The 22,325-nt window shown below is 38.5% G+C and overlaps 1 protein-coding gene across 2 annotated transcripts in view; it reads right to left on the bottom strand.

Moving 5' to 3' along the window:
- APP (amyloid beta precursor protein) overlaps positions 1–22,325 on the bottom strand; it is a 236,454-nt gene that overhangs the window by 90,342 nt on the left and 123,787 nt on the right. Inside the window, exons 6-7 of one of the 2 annotated variants that reach the window (XM_067299530.1) lie at positions 13,690–13,892; positions 2,851–3,018 (exon numbers count right to left, since the gene is read on the bottom strand). In XM_067299530.1, coding sequence (XP_067155631.1) covers positions 2,851–3,018; positions 13,690–13,892 — 371 coding nt within the window. The remainder of the gene's footprint in view (positions 1–2,850; positions 3,019–13,689; positions 13,893–22,325) is intronic. The other variant, XM_067299536.1, reaches the window with a different exon arrangement.

The raw sequence follows: 22,325 nt of genomic DNA, 5'->3' as shown, positions 1-22,325 counted from the left end.
GGCAGGCAATCTAACCGGCAGGTTTCATTCAATCCATAATATTCTTTTTAAGATCATGGCCAAGGCCACCCCTTGTAACAGGAAGTTTCATGCAATAAGATCACTAGATTGCTGGGAAGTGGATCTGAGCAGAGCCCTTTTGAATTTTATTGGAGTGTAAATCCTGTTGCCTACTGTTACAACCAGTCTGTGTCACATTTTCACCTACAACCTGCATATGGAAGGCAACATCATTGTATTATCAATGTGACAAATCAGAATCTCATTCCTCCAAGTTTTACTATTTAATTCGCATGAAGTCTGGGCGGCATGACTGTTCTTTTAGTCAGCAACACCTCTCCCTTTATGTAATAACTTCACAGTATTATACAAGCCAGAAATGAAAGTCTCAGATTTGAAGTGCTGGGTGAGTAACTACAGCTCTGTTTGCAAGACACACTATACAGGACAGGGTGATCTTTGTGTCTGCACAGAGCCCTACTACAGAATTTGGGCACAAAAATGCATCCATATGGCTCAACTTGAAGGGCAGATGCCAAAACAAATCTGTAAAAACTGGAAGTCTAACAAAACTGCTTCAATCTTGCAAGAGTCAAAATATAATACAAGTCTTTATTTATACTGCTGTCCAGCCTTCACAAAGACAGTTTAGATTTTGCAGTGAGGCTGACAAAGGCAATAATAATTCATAAAATTAAAATGCACAACACAAAAGGCCAATAGCTATTTTTCATTCAAGCTTACCTTGCTGAACATCAAATATATGGTATATGAATGAAGCTGTTTTTTTTTAAACTTCTAGGCAAAGGAACTTGGATACTGTTGCAGCAGGTGTAACATCAGACAATCCGCAGAGGCAGGTGACTTCCATTTGCCTCCTACAGGCCAAGCCAACCCTGGAAGTATCCCCAATTCCGTGCAGGCAAATCCTGCTCACTCCAATCATTCTTCCCTTGCTAACTAGGACTGTTTCCACTAGCAAAGCAGCAAAAGGTTCAGTTTCTCAGCTATTTTTGCTTAGCAGTTTTGACGGCCATCATCCTGTCTTTGCTCCAATCGCCATTTAAGCATGATATCTATGCAAGACTGACAAAGGTAATTAACTGTTACAAATTCTCTGTTGTCCATAACAGTAAAGAAAAAAAACACAGCCCCATCTCAGCTACCTGAAACTAAATGAACAAGATGTCAAATGGCTTTTCTAGGGCAAAAGTTCAACATCTCTCTCACTGCAGATTTTTTATATGCCTCTAACCTGCATGACCCAGCTATCTTCAGTTTAACTTTTCTTTCCTCATTCCATGTTTACATACCAACTGTCCCTCAACATCACATAGCCTGCATTTTTCTTCTTTAAAATCCTCCTCTTTTCTATTGCTGCCTAAATTAACTCTCAGTGAGGGTTACAAAGTCACATTTTTTTCTTTGCCTGTCATATAGCATACAATAAGAGACAATACTATGTTACGCATCTCTGAAAGCTAACACAGGAACTTACTAGTTCAAAATTTTACTTTTTTTTAGCAAGCATATTACTATTATATCTACAACATATTTCTTCTCTCTCCTCACTACATCTTTTCTCGTTACAGGAGCTGATCACTGCCCATACAGTATCTTCCTTGCTCTTCTTGTGGTCGTCTTTTTATGTCCCTCTAGGGAGCCTTGCCATGAACAGCTCCAAAAGACACGGAGATGAAATGCAGCGGGAACACCAGAGCAGCAGTCCTGCCTCCATCAGTGCTCCTGCTCTCACTCCAATAAAATACAGGTCAGCTTTCTACTTCACGACACATATACCATGCCCTGCTGTGGCTCTGCAAATATTCATGTGAGTTTTTAAGCTTGCTACTTATTCCAAACATTCCTAGGCACAATTGGAAATTTTTTTAATAAAAGCAGTCCTAATGTGCCACTTCTATTCTGCTCCCTCCAGCCCATCCTTATGAGTGGGCAGGGCAGTGAAATATATAATCATTCTCTAATATTTCAGTTGTAAATGGCAGCCATAACTCTCCCAAGATTATGAGCAGACAAAGCAGATGACGGGGACAGTACCAGAGGCTCACAAATCAAAACACAGCTGACAAATCTGTATCAGCTTCAGGATTCTGCGATGGGGAAAATCATTCCTTGCAAACCAAACTCACAATGCAAATATTCTTTCTTCACGGAAAGTGATCATTAAATATATGATATGTTAAACAAAAGAGGTGGGAGGTAATTCACATTCACGTGCATCATGGCACTCAGGGAATCCTAAAACTCAAATGACAATTCTCCCATTTTCCTTGCAAACACATATGAAGTATTCAAACAAAACTTAAAAAACAAAAACCAAAAAACTTCTTCCAAGGCTGGAAATAAATGTTTTGATATTCTTATGAGATTATATTGCTTTGATTAAAAAATTAAGAAATAATACATGAAAATACACTTTGCAAACTATGAGCTATTTTTAAACTTACCTGAAGCTTCCCTAAAATTCAAATTTTTTCTGTACATGCATTGTACATGCACAAAGACAAACAGAGACACACAAAACGTCAGGACACTTTTACGGAAGATTTTAAGACAAAGTAAGTGTGAAAGCCTTATCTATGGAGATGTTAAGCTTGCCTTTTGTTACCTCTTTGCAAAACCCCATCTACAGCGTAAAGAAGTTACCCACTATCATGCTGGATTAGAGAGACACTACGAGCAGCTAATAAGGAGGGAGCACGTTCAATAGAAGGAGGGTGAACAGAGCGGCTCGCCAGGAAGGTGGTTAGTGGCAGCACAGACCGTTCCCAAGCAGCAGAGCCGGCGGCGCGCGAGAGAGGCTGCGCGAGGCCGGCGAGCTCCACTTACTGACGCTGCCACAGACCGCCATGCAGTACTCCTCCGAGTCAAAGTTGTTCCGGTTGCCGCCGCAGCCGCCGTAAAAGAAGGGTGCACACTTGCCTTCGGTCACATCAAAGTACCAGCGGGAGATCATCGCCTGGCACGGACCCGTCTCAGCTTGCTCAGAGCACACCTCTAGTTACAGGAGAGCCGAAGGAACTGCATTTAGCATGAAAACGGTATTGTCCCTGTGTCTGTCTACACAAGCATACTTAGACATCTCTTAATGTTTGCACAGGCGAACGAGGGGCTAGACACTTCCATGGAAACAGGAAATTTGAATTACCGACTGCTTTAACTCCTCCTCCAGGAAACCATCTCAGAGAAAATGAGGGTAAATTTTGATTTAATACAGATTCATGCCACTAAGTCTTCTAGCACAAGGTGTGCCTACACTTTTAACTAGTTCATCTGTATACACTAAAGGATTTTGCCCTTGAACAGTCATACTGAAATAAGCTCCAATATGGTGGCAGTCATACAAGGATGAAGTTTCTTCACTTCCAAGCCACAGCAGTAGAAACTTCTTCGTATTAAGGTTGCTGAGTCCACATCTGCATTATCACTGCACTACTGGCAGGATATGCGGACAAAGACACAATGGATTATTGTCCAAGAAGCACATTGAGTAACTGTCTTTATGGGAAACATTTGACAGCAGAAGTCAGAAGATGCTCTATTTTTTTCTTGTTGGTTTTCAGTTATACAGACCGACCAAAATTGAGATTTCCTTACTTTTAAAAAAAGACCATTTACAAGTTGCACAGGAAAACAAACTCTCTTCATACACCTATTTATATATAATCACTCCAGATGAAATTCCCTCTTGCAAGAGGCACCATACACGGTTTATAATTCATGGTTTGAGGCTCATATATACATCAAATTAGTGCCATAGCTTCGTCTCATGAATAGGAGTAAATCTCATCCCCAGTGAATATGTACAGCAAAAAAAAGTTAAAACAGTCTGGATCTGTTTTCACTGTGAGCTGTCACAGTTTTTGCCTATATCCTGCAACACATGAAAACCTGAGGGAAAACCGAACTGCACAAATTAAGTGAAGAGAAAGCAAATTCTGCCTGCAATTTGGAATTCAGCCAATTATACGTGTAAATATATAACCCTTTACAAATAATGTTCCAAACAGAAAAAACAATTTTATCTTGCCCTATATGCTATATACCATTTGCAAAGCTACATAACATTAAACACCAATATATCCCTCATTTGCTTTCATCCCACACACTGCATCTGCAAACTGGGATGTTCACTAGAGGCTTCTAAATTTATGGCACAAATTTGAGCTTTGTGGAAGGCAGACTCCTAAGGGTCGAAAGGTATAAAGAAGTATCAGTGCATTAGCACTGAAAATCCCCTACACACTCATCACCTCTAAGATTCTGGCTACAAAAAATTCAGCTTTTCAGACTCTCTCTGGATGAATAATAGACACTTCACTCTCCCTGGGAGCGCTGTTCTTTACTAAATACATTTTATATTAATTTGTCATCATTAGTCAACATGCATCCATATTTGCTTAACTATCTAAAACAATAGACACAATTTTACACATGTATTTCAGGTTCACACATAGTATGTATAAATGTTAAGAACTGATTTTAGGGTGCATACATTTGGTCTAAGAGAAACAGATCCATGTATTCAGTCATCGAGGGTGTACTACAAATGTTGCAGTTCTGCATCTACCAATTAGTGAAGACAGAATGAAGGAATACCAGCTTGCTACTTTAAGAAAAAACAAAATAAGAGTACTTAATTGTACAACATGTTAATTACAATTAATTGTATGCTACTGCATGATTAATTATATACCACATTTAGTATATGACTGACTTCTGATTTATTTTAAAATAAAATCCAACCCTGACATCTAATTATACAGTCACAGTCTCCACACAAAGCAAACTCTGCATAGCTTTGGAAGGGCTGCTGAGTGTCAATTAAAAATGAATAGTGACTGATGACATGAAAGAGACAGGTACAGACAAGAGAGTTTTTGCTGACAAGAAATGTCATTTCAAAAACACAAAGGTCTCAACAAATCAGTCTTTCTTTTAAAATTACTTAGTTAACGCTGACTGTGGGCTGACCTCAAACCACACAGTAAGCACCTTCTAGGTTTCTCCTGAAACCTTCCTAGTTTTGCTATTAAGTCCAGTTTATTACCTTTTGCACTGTAATTTTTATGAGATGAGAAAGGCTCACAGATTCAGTCTGAAATTTCCTAGTTTAATATACCTACTTCCAGTTACCTCTCTCACAGGAATAGTAGCAGAGCTTTTCTGCATGTGCAAGTAATGTGCAAAAATGACGGTAATTGCCCATCGAATAACTGATGCCAGCGGCAGCAAGGAATTAGCTCTTTGGAAACCAAAGTCATTCATACAAATTAAGAAGCACTTGGACAAACGTTCAGGAAATCACAGTATAGCGCATTCAAAAGAGCAAGAGTGAAATACGGCTTGTCGCAGGAGCCAAGCACTGTGGCTGGGGCCCTGCCTGGTTCCCCACTAGGGATTTGGTGACACTGCAGGGCATGTCTTTCCCTCCAACCACACAGCCCACCTCATTGCTCTTGGTGAGACCTGAACGGTAAAGACAGAAATGGTCTACCGTGCAACAGGAATGGGCATGTCTTCCACGGGCACAATGGTTTATGAGCTAAAGACAAATAAGAGGGAGAAACAATGTGCTCGATTATTGCGAGAGTGTTGCTGGCCCAGTCTGGGAACATCTGGTTGCCGTCATTGCTTTCCCAGTAATGCCACCACTGCTTGCCACCACCTCTTCTCTGCAGAGGGCTCAGAGCAGTGTCCCTTCATCCCTGCTCCAGCTGACACTGCTGACAGCCTGCAGGCGAGCGTCACGTTTGGAGATACGTTTTTAAACCAGCTTTGCTGCCCAGGAAATGGTCCAGTCCAAGGTCAGTGGCTGCTCCCAGGCACCCTCATAGCCCCATCATTTGTGCTGATATGACAAAGCCACAAGATTTAACCCTCAGTGGTACTGGCTGAACCGAGAGGATGGGAACAGAAGTGCAGAGGTGGGAACTTCAACAGGTTTTCTTGGGCCAAGAAAAAATGACTGCCACGCAAATATTTTTCCCTTCCATTGGTACCGAGTGTAGCAATTTATGTCTATGATGTATGAGCTATGGTATTTCCACAAATATTAGCAGCAGGCAGCATACACTGCTCAATGATTCATCAAAAAATTAAAAGCTGTCTTTGCTTCATATATTAATCTTGTTGCCAATTAAAAGATGAGTTATTTTTTGCCACCATGTACTTCAATTTTCCTCGTTATAATTTGTACCAAGCGCAGCAATAAGAGTGAGCTTTGCTTTGTATTGGCAACTCCCTCACTCTCCCCCACCAAAGATGCACTCTTTGACTTCATGAAATTAGGCAAAATTAAAGAGGATGAGCCTTTGTCACAATTCAGGTTCATAACTGGTCTAAATTTGAACTCTGTTTCCAGACCCTTAGTTTTCAAATAATCCTTCTTCAATAGTAGAATTTCCTCTTATTTCCTCTGTGCCCTAAACCAAAGATGCCAGTTCCTTCCCTCTCTGAAACCTTGGCTTTGACAAATTATTTTTGAGCTCATCAGGAAGGAATAATTCATGTTTCCTCATTATAAACTTCTTATACTTCTTCCAGCCTCTTGTCACAAACAGAGCCGTTTCGAACAAAGTGAGCAGATCGCTCCTTGAGGCACGCTTCTGTGGCAAATTTTTTGATTTGCTTCTTAATTAATAGTTGAAGTTATATACTGAAAACAAATTAGTTACACTAAATATGGAGAATGACTGCGTTATTTTTCCCTCCGAAAAGCATAAACTTCAGCATCCCAGGAAATGCACAGTTTTCAAGTATTTGGACACTGATTTTCAGTAGCTCTACACAAAATTCTTCCGTAAATAGTCATTTATCAAAGACTTGTTAGTGGAGCTAGTTAAAATATATGTGCAAACACTAGATAGCTTTGATGAGCAGTTTTTACACAGGGAAATGAAAAAACATGGTTCTGAATCACATTTTAAAACTTTTCATTACAATGTAAATTGTTTCTTTCTGTTCCTTGGAGAAAACAGATTTTAAATCAAAATGAAGTTATAATTGTTTTATTTCAAAATCTGAGCTTCGTGCAATTTTTTTCTCACTCATAGGGGACTAACGCTTCCTCTGTGAATACCAACATTTTCAATTGAGGAATCCGAAATAAATTTAAACTTCTAATGGGAAAAAAATAGATTTTTTTTAGCTACCTTTACATACTTCTGTCACTGTAAACATTAAGATTACTCATTATTTTCTTCAGGATTTGAGCTTATTTATATGATCATGAGAACTAAGCTCGCTTAAATGCTGTTCCAAACCTTAATCCGGAAATTAAATCTGAAGAGATAAAAAACAAAAACAAAGGACAAGTAGGAGGAGTTAGACAACCAACTCTGATTCGTCTTGGGAGCTTGGACTTATATTTAGTTTACATCTCTGAAAAACCTCTTTACCTCAACGTTACATGAGAAAGATACCAGCAGGTTGGCTTCCAAGTATTCTATAATTTAGGCACAGTATTGGAAAATATAATGTATCTATAACTTTCCTTATCCTGTCAACCCTTCAACTTTGCATAGTCCTCTCCAACTGAGAATCCCAAAGTTATTTTCAAACCTTTGAAATATTCCTAAACAGTAGCCTTGCAATGTAGCCATGACCCTTTTTACAGCAAAGCTGAGTAAGATCCCTGAGGTTACATGCATAAAAGGCACTCGGAAAAGCCACAAATAGATTTCACATCTGTCCCTTAACTCTTGGCATCCCTATCTTCCAAGCACGTTGCTTCAAATGAAGTATGAAAAGTACATTTAATAAAGTATGCAGGCAGTATGATCCAACTCACTTATCGGGTATTCACATTGTCCATGTTCCTATGAGTTCAAGCTGCATATCATACTTATGCGGGACCCAAACAAGTAATGTACTTAGCTGCTTAAGTAAATGGGACCACAATTTTATAATTCACCATTTATACTTCACTGAAGAACAGAGTAATTGGTTCATGCAAGAGAGGACAAAGGAATCAACCTCTCAAGTATATATCATGAGGTATATGGCCCACCTTATTAAGCACTAGTAAATAACGTAACAAGTGGAGTAATTTTAGCTTCCATGTCTTTAGGAACTCAGAGCTACAGCCTGGGGATACTAATACACATATATCTGTATTGTCCTCCATTTGTTAACTTGGTGAGAAAAACAGGACAAGTTAAAGAGTAAATGTACTTTTTTTTTTTCTTATACTGTTCTTGTTCCAAAAAGGTACGATACTGTTTTGCTCAATAAATTAATCAAAAGGGAGTATTTGAAGACAATTCCACTGAAACAAGAAAACTTCTCATTATGAACATATGATTAGAAGAGGCAGCCAAATTTTAATTTGAGTATTCAAAGACAAAAGCTAATTTTAAGAGGTTTTGGAATTAGGCAGAGACAGCTGTGGAGCTGGCACACGCTCTGGGAATAAAGTTGGTCCCTTAGCTACACAATTGCTAAATACTTTCTAGAGAGAAAGTTAAAAGAAAAAAGCAAAATGATGAGTTCTAAATGCAAGACTAAAGCACATCTCTTCTAAAACAGTTAAATACTCTAAAATTGTAATTTCCATCCTAAGCAATTAAGATTGAACTCCTCTCTATAATGTTTATTCTTAATCTACTGGAGGGGGGATATTTGGAATACAAAAAAAAAAAAGTAATGGTATACTTGGCTAGAATAAAAAGCCTTACAGTTCTGATGTGGGACAAATACATAAAAACACATTTTCTATTTACTTGTGCAAAAAACAACCACATTCTGAACCAAAGTGACAAACAGTTATCACTGATGAGGAGAATCCAAACAAAACCCCCAGCTTGATTTTAGGTGTAGATCAATAAAATTTCATAAAATTATGTGTTTTACAAGATGTATAGTTTTCATATAACACCATGATTACACTAACATGACAAGACACACTGAATATGAAGATTAGCACAAAAGTGCATTTCAGCCTATTAAATGGCTGTGTCCAGACAAGGTAGCACATTGTTAAACAAACTGTACACAACAAAACAAAATATTCAATTAATTACTGTTTCAATAGACTAAAATGATCTTTTCTCTTAGGGGAACAGATTATCAGGGGATTTCTTCTGACAGGATATATTTCAAATTAAACCATTCTCCACCCTCCAACCTTATGTAAAACAACAGAATTACTGTATTTAATATTTCATTATGTTTGCCCTTGACCTAAAATATAAATAATACATTACTTTTTCATCAAGCAAGATTACTAAACAACAAAAAGAAATTCTTCTAATTGCAATATATCTTGAAGTATTCTAAAATGGTGAAATAGCTGTGTTTTAAATTACAATGTCCAATTAAATGCTATCAGTTATTTTAATCCAAAACAATTACGTTAATTTTATTAGCTCTTGTTCATGTTGGATTATCATTTTTAATGAAGATCTCATTTGTAAGAAAGAAAAAAGGTAGCTATCACAGTGTACACTATTTTTTATAGAACTGTGTAGACTTTTTCTTAATATGGAATATAACTACACATTATCACTTTCCAAATAAAGCATACGTCATAGCCTTAAAGCAAATGAGGAAAAACGAAGAACAACTACTTGAAAAGAAAGATAATAACCTTTCATAGAAGAAAATAGGACAAAACAATTGAGTGAAAAAAGCCTATCTGATCTAGCGTATAGGATTAATATTCTAATTTTATCCCAAAATTTACAGCTGATGGGACTAGAAATTTTAGTGATAATCTGCCTTGCCTTAGAACAGATAGTAGGTGATACTGAATGAATTTAAAGACTCTTAAATACATAAATCTGCACCAAAAGGTATCCTAGATCAATAAGGCCAAGAGCTGCCATACCAACATCAGACTACTTTTCTCTTGCTAGGCAACCAGCATATGGTCTCTCACTTGCAACTCCAGATTGCAAGCATAGTTAAAATGTCACGTCAAGCAGCACTGCTTAAATTCTTTCCTAAATGTTTAAAGAAATCCAGCTGAATAAGAGAAAGCAAAACCAATTGCTAAAGGGCAACATTATATGACAGACGAGGCAGGTCAAGCTTTTGCTGAATTTCTCACATCTGCTGATAGGTACACAAAAAAGCTGCCAAGCATTTTTGCCAGGCTGCTGCACTGACTCCATTGCTTTCCTTTAAATGAGACCTGACTGACTCCTATGTTGACAGGAAACATTAAGTTCAAATCGCTTATTCTTCTCCGTAAGCTAAGACAGACTGTTTTTTCTTATCCCCTACAGCACTGAAGGAGAGCAGAAAAAAAAAAAAAAATCACAAACAATTACACATGCTGGGAGAGCCGAATTTCTGCTTGCTTCGGTCACACACCGCAAGAGTCACCTGGAGCCTGGATGTCTCAGTAGCAGCTCTGCAACACGGCGATGACAGCAGAGCTCAGACTGCTCTGGTGCTTATACCTGGCCATCGAAGTTACCCCCCCTGCTCCATACAGACACAAAATCTAGAGCCACAGTGTTTCTGCAGGGCTTCATAAAAACTAATCACACTTTGTTCAGCACAAATTCTGTGATAACATCTCCCAGTGACTGAAGGTGAAAAATGCAGACCTGAAATTAATTGACTCTTTGCATCCCGGTAGCCTCAGTCCCACCATGAACTAGATTTAACATTTGAACCCCAGCAACAGTGTATCTGAAAGTTCAAACTCCAGTTGTCCTACTCCATCTGAAAACCAAGAGTAGAGATGAACCCTCACCAAAGGCAAGAAAGGGAATATTGGCAAGTATTGTGCTAGGAAAAAGGATGTAAATAAATAAACAAAACTATCCCTTTCCCCCATTTTTTTGAATAAACATTATAGCTTATAAAAATATGGTTGCTAAAGAAAATGAACGAAAAGACTATTTTCCTGTCAATGGCATCTGTCATTCTCTAAGCAAGACTGTAATTGTTTTCTTTTCACTGAAAATAAGTCTGAAAGTAGTTCTACTATTGCTATTTTGATCACAATTTATTAAAATACACATAGAAATAAAACTGCCTGACAAATTGATTCTACAATAGCTCAAATGTCTTTGAAGTATAACATTACATTTATGCTTTTTGGTTATTTATGGTTGATGGCAATCATTGCATTGATTTGTGGGAGAAAAGGCTCAGTACCAGCCCACAATTAGATCTTAATTTATGGTTTTAGAAGAGTACCAGTCCGTGTTGATTTCACATAGGAAAAGCAACTCCTACAAAATTGGACAAAGCCACTTTCTGTGCTCTTCAGTGCTATATAACAATATTAGTCACAGCTCCAGGAAGGATAGCAAAAAACGTGCTGTAAAGTGCCCACGGAGAGTATTCTAGGATACATTTTCTGAACTGCATTGACTAACACTTGGGAAAAGTAACTTTTAGGCCTGAACAGAGCTCAAGCCCACTAGAATGAAGATCTGACACTTCAGCCCATCTGGAGGGGCTTCTAAGCTGTCTCCATAGAGTGGCACACTTGTACATAAATAGCCTACAAGACACCTCTGCCTTTTTCACATGCACTGAAAATGAAAAACTTTTCTTCTGTTTGCAACAGCAAGTTTACAGCAGATGCTTACCGCAGAAGTTTCTATCTGGGATCTGCTGGCAGTATCAGGAGGATCAATGTGCCCTGGGGGGAGCTTTCAAGTGCAACAAGGGAAGGAGAAGCAAGGGCCAAAGCTATATATTACTTGTGTGCTTCTTCATTTACAAGTGAACAAGCGTTTTGCACAGTGCAGTTCTGTCAGGCATCAATTACACCCACCAGGCAGCAATATCAGCATGCCCCAGCCCCCTGCAAGAAAGCTGCAAATTGGAAAGCCTGAGGAGCTGTGGCAGAACTGCTCTGAAAATCTGTATCCCAAACGCATTGCCCTCAACTCATTTGCAGCCCTGTTCTTGTCTTTACCACATATTTGACAGATACTAACCAAAAGGTGGTTACTTTTAGACTCTGGAAAAACAGGACAACAGCTTTTCATTGTTTGTTAGCAAGCATATACATCTTTAAAGAATTTTTTTTTAAGGTGGCTTCCATACTTTGCCTCATCTTTTTCGTATTTTACATTCATATTATTACATAATAATTTCCTGAAGGCTAAACATCTTAACCTTTTTGAAATATCAACCTCAGTGAAGAAACACACTCTACCTAATTTGTTCTCATTTCCACTCCTCCAAAATCCCATTAAAGGTTTTGGGTTTTTTTTAAAATATTCATTTACTCGTGAGAACAGGCCGTTTCACCCCTGGGCCATGAAAGCTCACATATGGAAGTACATTTAATTGGCTTAAAGATTTAAATATAATTTCCCCCTGCTGCCAAAATAGCCCTCCAATAATTGAGCAAAACACTCAACAGAGTTCCATAAGACAGACACATACAATTGCCTCTCCAGCCTCAGAAGGAAACATTTCCAAGTAATTTCATTGAAGTATTAATATTTTTGATGAGAGAGTGTATCTGCACACAGGCAGAAAAGAAAAATCTAAATGAAGAAACTCTCCCCATTCCAAAGTATCTCTTGGACACCTTGGTCATCTATATGTGTGAAAAACCATAGCCAAGAGCCCTCGCCTCCCTCCTTCCCTATCTGTTCTGCCAAACAACAGCAGCGTGGTTCAAGATGAAAGGACAACTAGCCACACGTAGCAAAGTGGGGGCAGTTTGATAACTAGCACCCCTCAAGGTAAGAGGTGAGATGAAGGGAGCCAGGCCAGATGCTTTCAGCCTTGTTTCACTGCACTCCCAATCACTGTCATTTTGCCTCTGCCTCCTGCAAGTTCTGACTCCGTTCATTTTAACTGCAGCTCTTCATCTCATTTTCTGTCGTCAACTCCTGCACTTATTGCGGAAGTTGTAAGCACGGCAGAAGAATTATCATATGTCTTACAGAGATTTCCATCATATGGAATTGTTTTGATTAAAACTGAAATATAGGAAGAATTCATTTAAACATGTATTGTAGGGGGAAATGTGGTATTTAAAAATACTGACGTCCATTGATGAGGCTAAAACTAAAATGTTTAAAATGCAGTTATTTTAACATCTACAAAACATTATGGAAAAAAAACCTTTAGAAATGAAGGGGGTTTTTTTCCACTCCATGTTTTCTTCTCTGATCACTGTATTCCTATTCCCCTCTCCCCACCTAGCCAATAAAACAAAATAGCCAGGCTCACTTTTCTGCATAGTTATTTCTAATTTCATCTAATTTTCCTGAATTACTAGTTCATAGAGAAATGTTGGAAATAGATATGTAACATTTTACAAAATGGCTAATCACCAATGTTAGAGAGCAAACCAGCTAGCGCTACCTCCTGCTTTAAACTGACATTCGCTATTCTGCAACAAATGCACACAACGTCCCCCACAAACAATTTTTGTGTTATTTGTTACACAGTCAAACTTTTTTAATGATACTTTATGAAAAAAAAAAAAAAACTATTAGCTTCCATGCAAATAATATACAATGACCAGACTTTCTAGGAAGACAGACCTCTGAAGAATATACGTAATGAAAAAAGGAAAGTGGAGGTGGAGCCAACTTGCAAATCATAGAAGACAAAGCATAAGAATGCTGCAACATAGGATATTTTGCTGTTTGGAACATTTTTTGTTGTTGTAAAGGGCAAATATACAAAGCGAGAAGATTAACTTTCCAGCCCCAAGATAAATGCCCACAAATTTACCTCTGACAACTTCTTCCACGGATTCTGTGGTGGTGGTGGTGGTGGTAGCAATACTGGTTGTTTTTTCAGTTGCCTCCTCATACTCTTCCTCTGTCTCTTCTTCAATTTCATCACCGTCATCGTCATCATCATCAGCGTCATCATCTTCCACAACTGTTAGTTCCTCGTCTTCCTCTGGCTGCTCTTCTGCTACCTTATCATCACTAAATGAAGAAAGCGAGAACGCTCTGTCAGCAACACAATGACTTCAAGGTGACAAGTGAGAACGTTTTATTCAGAAACACTGGGAGGACCAGAAGGCACCTGCTTCTCCAGCTCCCTTCCCCCCTGTGGAGAATCAGGGACCCTGGGATGTTCCAACAAAGAGGGATAAATCAGAAAATGCTGAAAGTCAACATTAGCAAGGCTGGGAGAAAACCAGCTAGCGAGATGCCAGAAGAGAATTCCTCCTTTCACGCAGGGATGAAAAAGAGGATCCCCACCAGCAGTACCATATTTTGACAGCTGAGTAACACTCCAAATATGCTTGCTTCATGCTGCCATCAAAGAATCAGTTTTTATTTTGAAAGAAGCTCAGATTAGCTCAAAACACATAGCAGTTCACATGCACACAGAGGCAAGAGAATTCCTCAGGAGTTTCTCATCCGCAATACATTTTTCACAGAGACACGCTGTGAACGTGTTTGCATGCCATTTATGCAGGCCTGCTCAGTGTCAAACCAAACACGGATCTGGAATTTTCTGAAATGACTGCTGATTTCTTTGTCCTGTTATTAAAATAGTGTTCAGTTTTCTGCACTGAAATGCCACTTAAAAAAAGAATTGTGCACAGAGTTGCCTTTCAACACTAAAGAGAGCTGTTCTCTGTCTTCCTCTCTCTCTCCCACCTATGCTAGACATACAAGAACAAACAGCATGTTTAAAAAAAAAGTGCAATTATTTTTCCTCTTCCTTTCACATGAATAATTACTTTCAGACACTGGCAAGCTCAAAGTTTAAAAAAAATAAATAAATAAAATAAAGGACAACAAAAACAAACTAATGAAACAAACAAAGGAAAGTCAATTAGACACATGGAAATCCACTTCAAAAAAAATTTGCATGCATGCATCCAATTACCATCTGTTTTTTAGCTCCATAAAGGCAACTCACTTGGCTATGCAAGTCCACAGCACTCTGCTGGGAAATTCTTAACATGAAGGCAACCTTGTATTTTTTTGGGGTGGGGGGGAGTGGGGGGTGGGGGGTGAAGGCAGCAGGATGGCAGAACAGAATTCTCCTTTAAATCTGTATTTCTTTTTTGAGAAACTATTGCTGAGCTACAGTCACCCTCTAGAACAGTGAAAACCACAGACTGAATTTGTTTCAGTATCACCAGTGGAAGCAAATCATTTTTATTTATATTTTTATTTATATGGACATTTTGTTATAACGAACACGATTCTCCTAGGTGTTGTTATCTGCAGTTGCAACCATAAATGTTGAAATGCGTAAGGAAGTTAAAAAAGAAGCTGCACTTAGAAATCAAACAATTTCTGGAAAGCATGGTCTTTACCAGTGCATAAACAACCTGAGCTGTGCGTGACAACTCACTTTGTGATACTCTGTATGCACTGGTTGGCTATGCCTGCCATTACAGCGGACCTTGCTTTACTCTCAACTAATTCCCCAGAAGTAAATACATAAGGGTAACCCTTAGTCACACCTCCCTTTTGACCTGCTGCTTGCTAATGAACTAAACACCCGAGCGGGTAAAAAAGCAGCACATGTTGGAAGACTACAACAGCTACAGGATCACATTCCTGAGAGTATTCGCCAGAGCTTGCACAAAAGATGTCCTAGAATATTCTATCAGCTATTTTGATCACTCCTAGAAAAATCTTATTTCTGCTTGTAACATATTCTGCAAGACTCAACCACAGGGACAGTATTTCACAGAATTTATTTAATTGCAAGGTATAAGGAAAAGGAACAAATAAAACAGAAGCATTTTTGCCTTAGATTTTGACACCTAAACGGAACCATTTGCCATATATTTACAGAATTAAGGTGTCTGTAATTGGGCTTTAGAAGTTCATGATAATTTCCTTAAAGCCTCATCGTACAGAAGTACCTAACTATACCCAGGCTTCTGAAGGAACACTCCAATCTCTTTCTACAAGTAAGTATTTTCTCAGATGCCTTTTTAAAATATTATTTTAAAAACAAAGACAAGTCAGTTTGCTTCCCTATCAGTGCTGTCTTCCAAAGAAAAGGGGAAGGGGAGAAGTGCCTTACACCCTCTCAGCAAGATTCTCCTTGAACGAGGTTGATACCAGAGAGTAACTGGACGAGCATCAGCCTGACGATTTAATCAAGCTCCACCATACAGAACGCAGCATTACACAGAGCAAACTGCACAAATATGCAACAGCCAGGGACGTATTCCAGCAAGTCATACCAGTAAAAACAGCAGTTTTACAGTAGAAACCAGTGCTATTCCACTACTTCAGGCCCTCCCAAGATCCAACCATGGTAACCACGCTGAGCGTGCAAGCACAGATGACCCTATCTTCTCAAAGGCCACAGCTGTGACAGACATGAAAAAAGCTGTAGTTCCTTAGTACCACTCCTCTCACCCTCAGCTACTTGCAGGGGTCAGACGCTGCTGAAAAGGTGGGGTGTCCCCCAGTATTTGCCAGTAATAAGGGAAATTTGAGCCTTGTGCTTGAAGACACAAGTTTAGTATAAATATTGTGCTTCTGTGGCAAACAAAGACAGTGGGAGGACTTGATGTATTTTTAGTATCATAAAAGGTATTATGACTTGTGAGAAACATGAAAAATTATGCTTGGTTTTGTTTCTTTGGATTTAATCACTGTTATCATCCTGGAGCATCTTCAAAGAGATACAGAACAGACTAGTTCAGCAAAGGAATGCAGTTTCATTTCAACATTTGCAATAGAGCAACAAGTTTGCAAACCAGGACAAAAACCTCTCTGCTGCCGAGTGCACAGATCTCTGTTTCTCCATGTCTAACTAAAGGCACTGGGGCCCTTTCACCTTTCACAATTAGCATCGCTACAGCACTGCTTTCCAGCCACTGTGTCTAGCTTATTTTGCACACCTTTCACCTCAGTATTCAGTTTAAATCCACAGTTTTCAAACAAAGGTTTACTACAAAATGAATGTGAACACTCAGAAGCCTGGGAGTTTGCTTTATTTAATATATGTAGCAGGTATGCGTGCTTCCTGTTATTATTACAATTTACCTTCTTTGGTAAGCATGTATGACTCAGTCTTGTTTCTTTTGGAGCCATGATACCTTGACAGCTTTTTCTCTATATTCCCTTGATACCATCCCAGCCAGGGTTTTATTAGCACCACAGACTGCAGCGTCTCATTTACAAGAAATTGTTGACACTTTGCCTTAGCTTAGTGGCGCTGGTGACAGCATTTTTCAAAGGCTGCTCAAAAAAATTACTTGATACACTGACAAGCTCACGTATTCATAAAACCATATTATCGTCATCTGAATTTAATGATACAGCAGTAAACAACGGAGGTAAATTGTTAGGCCTGAATGCAGCCATGAAGGTATTTGCAATCCTCACACACTCAGCATTATGTATCTCATTCTCCCGTCAGTGGAGACTTTTGGCAAACAGGGGCAGCAATTTCCATTAACAGTAGACACATGGGCATCATAGCTTTGAAGCTGTTGCCTCAACCTTCCCACGTAAGGGATATTAAAATCCAATTTCCTGTCAGGGAAATAATGCCTCTCTCAAGCACCAAAGTAGTACAGTCTGTCATTAATACAAATCATCTATGTGGCCTACGTGTGGTCAAACAGGGTATCTGGAGTTGAGTAGTTTCAGCATTATTTCTGATGCCACAGATATACTGGGGTTTCAGGCTGCCTTAAGAGGTAATCAGTTCCATTTGGAACACTGACTTAAGTAAAAACATACCAACTACTGTAGCTCTGATGAGCATATCTCTGTTTTAAAAAGCACATCCAGTACAATTCCACTGCTATGTACGTAATCACATATTTACAAGCCATGTTTAAGCTACAGATCTGCAATGCATATCTAGTGATTTTCTTTTCTTAATCTATCACTTTAGTAAGAGCTGACACCAATGTATTATTTATTCACTTTCCTCAGAATTGTGCATCGTCCTGTTACTTCATGAAGACAACACTGAAGGAAAGGGAAAGTGAAGGAAACTGAACTATGCTAGTTCTTGCCGTTCCAGAAATGAGAAAAAGTTAGCAGAAGAAAGTTTCATTTTAGTATTCTAATAAGCTACAACAGGGACCATGGCAGAATACAAATTAAAAGAATGATTAGTTTTCCTTCTAACTATGTTTCAGAACTCATGGTACTCCAGCATTAGCTCCATTCATTTTAAGAAGAGGTTTCTGTCTGCAGCTATTAACTTCAGACAAAAAATTGGGGAAAACTTTCAATTTAGGATATAAAATAACTAAGGACTAGTTACTGGTTTTGGAAAGTGGCTCATGTTTGCCTGCAATAAACTCCAATCCATTTTGATACACTTAAACTATGATTTTGCCAAATAACAACTTAAACAAAAACATACACTCAATCACTGGGTGAAAAAAAGAAAAAAAAGAAAAGGTGTTGAAGACAGATGTTTTAAAATCTGGAAAGATTAGCGTGCATTATGCTTTTGCAACTATATTTTATTGCAAATAGATTCCATCTGGACTGTGGATTTCACCAGCAGCACTGAGACTGAGCTGGGGGAGAGCTAATTCCAGGAGAGGAACCGCGTCAGCAGTAGTAACAAGCAGCAGCCGGTATACAGAGAGCAAAGCCATATACATTTGCTCTAGACAGCCGAGGGAATTAATGTAGGGGAAGCAACTGCTGCATGTAACCTGCAGCCTGTGCTCTTCTAGCCAGCCAGGCCAAGATGATGGTAGTTTATTCATCACAACATTCTTCCTTGACGTTGACTACTGCAGGTGCTACCATCCCACTTGCAAGTATCTTGTGTCCCAGTTTCAGAAAGGCACAAAATAACACCCCTACAGCCTTAGGAAGCCCTTGGCCTTCTGCAGGTCCACCAAATGAACTTCAGGAAACATGCGATGGGACTGGATTGTCAAGTAGTCAGCTTGGGTCTAACTTTGTTTCCACTGGAATATTAATGATAAGCACAGATATTTTTATCTGAGTACACAGAGTATAGAGGGAAGCTCCAAAACAAAGTTATTTAAATGTGGAAGGGAAAACAGATAGATCGAATGCAAAATTTCTAAAAGAGAATTAGTGTTAATGCCTTAAAACAGAAGGCAAATCAGAAACACAAAGGAAATTACTGAAGTATGACACAAGCTTGGAATCCAAACAATAAAACGAGTACATTTCAGATGACCTAATTATCACGCTTTTGATTAAAAACAATTTAGCAAACTAACAGGCAAGAAACCAAATTCTCTCAGAAAAACTGCATGTTAGAGGCCTGGGTATTTTCCACTAAGATTTATTCAAATTTTGCATCCTGGAAAAAGTTCTTCTGACTAAGGATGAGATTTCTAATGAACCAGGTTTGTGCACCACTGCACTCACTGTCCCTTTGAATGGCATCACTAACTAAACATATGACTCAACATACTGACTACTTAAAGCTAAAAACCAAGCCAACATATGACATCCGAGGATTCACAACACTGTACCTTCTATTATTTAACTTCTGTTATTTAACTTTGGCTTTAGTACACTAGCTAGTTTTAAGATAAAGATGAGTATATTAACTGTGTGAAAATGAACGTCAAGGTAGTAAATTTAAATAATGACTATCAATGCAATTGTGCGAGGAGTGGAAGAGAAGGAAGGAGAAAAGTCAAAACCAAGTGGAAAATGAAGATTTTAGGATTCACCTTGAAAGTCTAAGAACAGGGAATTATGCCAAAAAGGTCTATTTTCCTGAAGTGCTGGGGCAGGTAGAGGGAAGGGGGGGAGGGGGTAAGAAATCACACTGTGTTGCAGTTGTGAGATTAGGCACAGAGCCAAGAAAGAAAAAGGTTATGCCAGAACCCTGTTCTATGTAAATTAACCTTCAAATAGCTTACTAACATTGAAGTCTGGAAAATTACAGCAATTTGCACAACTGAAAACCTGACCCAAAAGATACATTAGCAATAATGTTTCTGGTTTGTCTATTAAGCTAAGTGACCACAAAAGCACAAACTACTTAATTGCCTTGGTTATTTTCACTAGGGCTGGATTATACTATGTTAGCAAATTAGGTATCTCACAACAAGAAGAAACAATGTGATATTAGGGCATATAAAAACACCTATTAAGACACAGTTAAACTTTAAGACCTCAAATGAGCACCTTCCGTCCCACAGCAAATCAGGGCAAGCAATTCACATGGTTTAATATCTTTCAGGTAGTCACTCTGCTACTTCTAGTTATTTTTCTTTTTGTTTTCCCTTACTTAAGAAGTTGGAATGATGTTTATTTCATGCTTCTCAATTAAAAAAAAAAAAAAAGAAATGTTATTTCTAGAAGTTTCACATAGGTTGATTCTGAGTTCTTAGCACATACTGAACAACTCAGCTGTGCTTTTAGACTCCTCTTCCTCCTTTTACTGTATTTTTTTAAATCTTTTACAATGACAGCATGAAAAAACATGCTCGATTTCATTAATTTTGGTAGAAAATCTGAAAAGCTGCATTAAAAATCTTTTAATCTAATTTTCTGCCTCCGACAGATATTTATCTTCTCCACGCAACTGAACAAAAAAGCATACTTCACACTATTAGGAATTTCTCTCTGCAGCTGACCTGCTTAAAAAGATAGGTGTAAGTGTGGAACATTTGAAGCGCATTTGCAGAAGGTACCTGATGACTCACATGCAAGAATACTTTTTCAAAACCCACCTAGCTTAATCTCTGAAACAAAGCCTTTGCTGTCCTCACATTTTCCTTTTGAAGAAGGATTCAGCAAGAAGTATGTCATTTTTAGAGAAGGACAGCATAATAAATTTAACCCATATTCTCTCTCATCCTGATTTTTTTATGCTAAGAGAAGCTCAAAAAGTAAATACATCTGCAATCACACAAAATTCATAAGGCTCACAGACCCTGATGATCTTTACTAAATTCAAAATCCCGACATTAGAACTGCATTAAGACCGAATGTGACAGGAGATGGCAGAATGAAGGTTGTCTATGCAACCCTATCTCAGCCATCTTGAGAAACAGCAGAGAAGTCTGGATCTATTACAGCACTCCTGTTCCCACAAAACCTCTGCCTTACTCAAAACAGGTTATTCTACATCTCTGTGTCCAACCTGCTATCTTACATTTTATCTGAGGTAAGCAATGTGAACTCTGTACCAAATGAAGTACTTGCCTTTTTGTGGAATTTACCACGCTGGTACTCTGACCTAACAGCTAGAGGGTAAAACAGCATTGACTGTTTTGCAATTAGCAAACAAAAATTACCTAAAGCATGTAGTAATTCTGGATGTTCAATCTAAGATGTTACAGAATGTTTTTCAGTGAATGTGCCATTTGCTGCTTTCTGAGTATAGCTTCCACCAGGGGCAGCTGCAAGAGCCCAGAGCTCTGCAGACCAGATTCCCCTCACCTCCAAACTTGCACTCAGAAAAGAGTGGGGCACTGGTTGTACCAAGCTTGTCAAGGTGGCCACAACATGCCAAGCCTAACGTAAGACTTTCATGGCAGTAGCAAACAAGATCTAGTTCTCCAGAACAACATTTTACTGTTTTAACCTTTTCTTCTATGTTGAGATCACCACCTGAGCATTGTTTGTTCTCAGCAATAAATGAAGCAGAGAACTTAAGTGAAGGAATAGCATGTTACCATCTAACTACAGCCAAAGCATTTGCATTCAAGGAGATTAGAAAATTTTCTGTCAGAAAAAAACTATGTGTATTTGCTGTTTCATCCATGCATTCAGTTATTACAAGTGTGTAGACTTTACTAAAAGGTAAAGAAAAAACACGTTTCCTACAGAGAATGCTTTATTACATTGTGCTTATAATAGCATAGCTACAGAAGTGTGGGAATTCTTAAATTTCCACAGACCACTCTAACTCTTATTTCTAGTATAGAACATGGAACAACTGTTATATCCATCACCGAAAGGTAAAACAGAGCAGAAACTGCTGGAAAAATTTTAGGGATGGATATTCGTCCACAAATCTGCTGGCATGCAGTAATGCTGGTGTAACAATAAGCACTGAAAAACCCAGCTGTAAACTTTCCACTTCCAATTTTTTCATAGATTATAAATAGCACAGAGCTTGAAATGGGATGGGATGGTGTATGCGTATATACAGATACATACATATAAAAATATAAATATATATATAATTATTTCATAATAAGTTTTCAGAATATCTAATAGATATATCAGAAGGATTTTTTCAGTTGATTACTAAATGAACATATACAGGGAACCTTTTCCCTCCAACATTTCACAGAATCACAGAATCGCTGAGGTTGGAAGGGACCTCTGCAGATCATCTAGTCCAACCCCCCTGCTCAAGCAGGGTCACCTAGAGCACATTGCACAGGATTGCATCCAGGCGCGTTTTGAATATCTCCAGAGAAGGAGACTCCACAACCTCTCGGGGCAACCTGT

This window comes from Apteryx mantelli, chromosome 1 (genome assembly GCF_036417845.1).
Source record: "Apteryx mantelli isolate bAptMan1 chromosome 1, bAptMan1.hap1, whole genome shotgun sequence".
Taxonomy (NCBI): domain Eukaryota; kingdom Metazoa; phylum Chordata; class Aves; order Apterygiformes; family Apterygidae; genus Apteryx; species Apteryx mantelli.
Note: the sequence above shows the minus strand (reverse complement) of the source record. Positions and strands in the feature narration are given on the sequence as shown.